The sequence below is a fragment of the Argentina silus genome (genome assembly GCF_951799395.1).
Source record: "Argentina silus genome assembly, chromosome: 16".
NCBI classification, from domain to species: Eukaryota; Metazoa; Chordata; class Actinopteri; order Argentiniformes; family Argentinidae; genus Argentina; species Argentina silus.
The window spans coordinates 14295224-14300223 of NC_139670.1; the positions used below are offsets into that span (position 1 = coordinate 14295224).

Below are 5000 nucleotides of genomic sequence, written 5' to 3' on the forward strand. Positions count from 1 at the left end.
TGCTGCGGCCGCGGGGGGGTATGGGGGATCGGGGGGGTGGGGGGGGGGGGGGGGCTGGTTATCGCTTGCTACAGCCCCTCACTAGCATTGTCCAACGCCCCACCCCCTCCCTCTTCCCCCCCGCCCTCCCTCTCTTCCCCCCCGCCCTCCCTCTCTTCCCCCCCGCCCTCCCTCTTCCCCTCCCGCCCTCCCTCTCTTCCCCCCCCGCCCTCCCTCTCTTCCCCCCCAGCATCGTAATTACCTAAAACACGCCTCTACTAACTTCTCCATCACAGAACCCCTCCGCACTATTTTCGGGTTATTCTATAAACGTTTCTTCCTTTCTTTAATATCCTGCCACGAGAACCCATTTGTTCCCTATTTGTTTGTGTATTGTTTTATTTGTTTCATAGTTTGTTTCTTTCATTTATACATTTATAGTTTCCTGGTTTGTTTTCTTTCATTAGCCTGTGTTCTTGTGTTCCCTGCAGCGTGCAGATGTAATGAGGCTGAGCAGAGGCAGCATCTAATGAGTTACTGTGCGGCTGGTCTGTCTGCTGTAGCTGGTGGGGCCTGGGTCTGTGGGGACCACGAGAGCTGCAGTATAGCTCATGGACACACACACACATCAGCAGGGGAGGGGAGGCTGGTGGAGGCAGAAATCGGAGGGCAGTCTCATTGTAATGGATGGAATGGAATGACGAATGGTATGAAACAAACACTACCTCCACCAGCCTCCGCTGGTTTGCCTCTGTGGGAACTGTTACGTGTTTCATTTGTCAGGGTGGTGGCTGACTGGAGTTTTACCTGTAAGGTGTGTGTTTCATAAAGTTAATGGCTCTGACTAGGGTTTATTTCCTGAGCTCCTACTCAAGGCAGTGTCAGGTGTGTTTCATGTAGCCAGTCATGCTAGTCCACGGCGTGTACCGTGTCATGCTAGCCCCCAGCGTGTGCTCTGTCATGCTAGCCCACGGCGTGTAGCCAGTCATGCTAGCCAATGTTGGCATGTCATTCGTTCCTGGTCACGAAGCAGACTGCAGTCTCCATGATAACAATAGGCCTGTCACCACCCCCCCCCCCCCTCCACCACCACCCACCCCTCAGCCCCCTAGCTCAAACGGAAACCGGTTCCACTCAGCAAAGCCATGGAAGGCAGAAATACAGCAGTATTATTTCGGTTGAATAAAGGAAGCGATTGTACCTGTCAGGACACCGCTAAAATATCCTCCTCCGCTGCTTTTAGAACACGGAAAACACTTCAAGGTGACTCATGTCTGATCTCTCTCTCCCTCACTCGCTCTCTGTCTCTGTCTCTGTCTCTGTCTCTGTCTCTGTCTCCCTCTCTCTCTCTTGCTCGCTCTCTCTCTTGCACTCTCTCTCTTTAGAAGCTGGTAGAAGGGAGATGATGCTCTTTGTTTGAAGTAGAGTGCAGTTGGCAGTTTGAGAGCCTAGGGTTCTACGTTGACCCTTTCAGGGTCTGGGTGCATTCAACAGGTGATTTAGAGAGTCTACTCTCTCTCTCTCTCTCTCTCTCTCTCTCTCTCTCTCTCTCTCTCTCTCTCTCTCTCTCTCTCTCTCTCCCCCTCTCTCTCTCTCTCAGAGTCTGGGTGTGTTCAACAGGTTGATTCAGGAGGCTCTGATCTGAGGCTCTGATCTCGAATGGGTTGGTTTCGTCCTTTAGAACCAGATCATTATGCCACTTAACATGCCAGTGCAGATTAGCAATCCAATTATATCTTTATTCTGTCTGTCAGGTTCAAAGGATATATTAAACCTAAATCTTTTTCTCTCTTTCATCTCTCCATCTCCCCTCCCTCCTTCCCTCCCTCCTTCTCCTCTCCTCCCCCAGATGAGCAGCAAGCGCTCCAGCAGTTTCCGCCGAGCCATTGCAAATGGCCGCCGCACGCTGCAGCGAGAGATCCTATTGGATGAGACGGGCCTGGGCGTGTACAAGCGCTTTGTGCGCTACGTGGCCTATGAGATCCTGCCGTGTGAGACGGACCGGCGCTGGTACTTCCACCAGAACCGCCTCTGTCCCCCGCCCGTCTTCATGGCCATCATCACCATCGTACAGGTGAAATATACTGTATATAATATACAACACGTGATATGAATAATAATAGCACACACACACACACACACACACACACACACATACACACTTTCAAGAAGTACAGGGTTAGCTGGGCCAGATGATTGTTGAGGGCCAGATGATTGTAGATGTGTACCTCGGGCCAACCTCAGCCATGGAACTGCACACACACACACACACACACACACACACACACACACACACACACACAAACACACACACAGACATACATACACACACATACATACATACACACACACACACGCACAAACACACTCTTCAACTACAGTCCTCCAACACTATTCTGTCTGTACACTTTCATGCTTTCATTTAAAGAAATTGATTGTCCAATTATACTCACCCACATACAAACGCACGCACGCACGCACACATGCATCATGCATACACACACACTCACACACACACACACACACATACACACACACACACACACACACACACACACACACACACACACACACACACACACACACACACACACAGACATCCACCAGCCACTGCAGCCCTGAAGGACAGGTTCAGGGGTTTAGGCTATGGCTAAGCCACTGGTCGTATAAAATGTCTGGCCACTTTTCACTTTAATTCATTCATTGCAATTCATTGGAAAGTGCAGTGCTGATTTAATACAAAGCTAGGTCACCTTACTGGAATACATAACTCTACATGTTATTGTGAAGAAAGGCCCAATAAGTGCTCCTAACGGCCTGAGAAGGGCGGTGAAGGTTCTGTAATGACGAGAGGATGTGATAATGGCTGTTAGCTTTCAGCTACATTAATAAAGATGAAGATTAATTGATCTATGAAAGCAGCTTAATGGAATAGGACTGTGTGTGTGTGTGTGCGTGCGTGTGTCTGTGTCTGTGTCTGTGTCTGTGTCTGTGTCTGTGTCTGTGTGTGTGTCTGTATGTGTATGTGTGTATGTGTGTGTGTGTGTGTGTGTGTGTGTGTCTGTGTCTGTGTCTGTGTCTGTATGTATGTGCACTGACTGCCTGTCTATCTGAGTCGATGTAAGAGTCTTCAACTGTGGCATGAGGGAGTAAAAGAAAACAATATCGTAGTAGCATTTGTAAACTGAAGCACAGTTAGTTTTGGCAGCGCAATTTCTTGGCTCTCGTAATGGCAATCTGTACTGTTGGAGGGTAATGGCTGTGTCAGAAGGAACAGACGTGGGTGTAAACTGTGTGTGTGTGTGTGTGTGTGTGTGTGTGTGTGTGTGTGTGTGTGTGTGTGTGTGTGTGTGTGCGTGCCTCTGCGTGCATGCGTGTGTGTGTGTGTGTGTGTGTGTGTCCTCCCCCTCCGTCCAGATCATCGTGTTCATGTGTTACGGCATCATGCTGAATAAGTGGGTGCTGCAGACGTACCAGCCTGACTTCATGAAGAGCCCTCTGGTGTACCACCCAGGCCACCGTGCCCAGGTCTGGCGCTTCTTCAGCTACATGTTCATGCATGTTGGGTAAGACTCACGCACACGCGCACGCACACACACACACACACACACACACACACGATTGATCAGTCGTTGACAGGTAATGACGTGAACAGGATTGATAGATGACAGCGCTGTAGATCATTACTATAGATACCAAGACCATGATTCATGGTCTGATTGAACCATGATGTATTATTCATGAGGCTATATTTTAACGCTGGCTAATGCTGTCGGGGGCGCTGGCGGTGGCGCGAAGGCGTGTGTGTCCACCCTCTTTATCTTTTACTTTAGGGCTGCACTTTTGACTGGAAATGAGAATTACGGACTGCGGCTTTAACCCAGTGTTGTTGTTGTTGTTGTTGTTGTTGTTGTTGTCGTCCATGTTGTTGACAGTTTGGAGCAGCTGGGTTTCAACGCTCTCCTCCAACTGATGATCGGCGTTCCCTTGGAGATGGTCCACGGCATCCTACGCATCAGCCTCCTCTACATGGCTGGGGTGGTGGCTGGTGAGTACCACTGTGTTAGACATAGATATACAGTTTATAGATTCTGAAGAATAGAATCAATAGAGCTGATAGGGACTATCCACCAGTATGCTCTACATGGCTGGGGTGGTGGCAGGTGAGTAGAACTGTGTTAGACATAGATATAGAAATTGTAGAAGCTAAACAATAGACTGTAACAGGGAGGACAGCGTGAGTCTATATGGCTGGGGTGGTGCCTGGTTGGTACCATTTTGTCCTTAGAAATAGTCTATTAACACAGACGCCATCATGCTGCTTTTTTGTGGTGCAGGGCATTAAGGCCCCAAAAGCCCAGTCATTATAGCAAAATAATTCACCCACACACCATTACCTCCACACAAATGGATTAGGTTGACGTTTTGAGAGCGAGGGGTCGTCTCCGGCAAGGGCCCGCAGTTACTCCCCTCCTCCTCCTCCTGAAAGGCAGCACGGAGACCAGGGGAGTCTGGTGGAGGTGGAAATCGGAGGACGGGCTCATCGTAATGCATGGAATGGAACGAAGAATTGTATGAAACACATGTTTGGTACCTTTCTTGATTCCGTTCCAACGAGCCCGGCCCTGCAGTTTCTGGAAGGTGCAATCTGGATTGTGTGTTGTTGGTTTTGCTGCCGTGTTGCTGTCTTCCACCCCTACAGTGACAGCCGACACCCCAACAACATCAATGTGTAACGACGTGAAACCCTTGTCTCCCTCCCGCTCTCTCTCTGAGTCGCTCTGCGTGACTCTGTCCCACCTGTCGTAAATCACTTGCCTTTCATTATTTGATTACTGTCAGAGGCACTTGTCTAATCTGAATTGAGGCAAATTCATTCAGTTAGGGAGACCTGTAAAATGTCATATGCCTTGTCGCATTATCTTCATTTATTCAGGCTTCTGAACACCCCAATTCCTTCATGATCCACGAGTTCCTGTATTCTCCAGATGGTTAGATGGTTTAAACGTTATTCGACTGTT

The 5000-nt window shown here is 49.2% G+C and overlaps 1 protein-coding gene across 1 annotated transcript in view; it reads left to right on the plus strand.

Moving 5' to 3' along the window:
* rhbdl1 (rhomboid, veinlet-like 1) overlaps nucleotides 1-5000 on the plus strand; it is a gene marked incomplete at both ends in the record, with an annotated part of 40124 nt that overhangs the window by 18397 nt on the left and 16727 nt on the right. The window contains 3 exons of the mRNA XM_083687077.1: nucleotides 1829-2053; nucleotides 3397-3545; nucleotides 3915-4027. Coding sequence (XP_083543203.1) covers nucleotides 1829-2053; nucleotides 3397-3545; nucleotides 3915-4027 — 487 coding nt within the window. The remainder of the gene's footprint in view (nucleotides 1-1828; nucleotides 2054-3396; nucleotides 3546-3914; nucleotides 4028-5000) is intronic.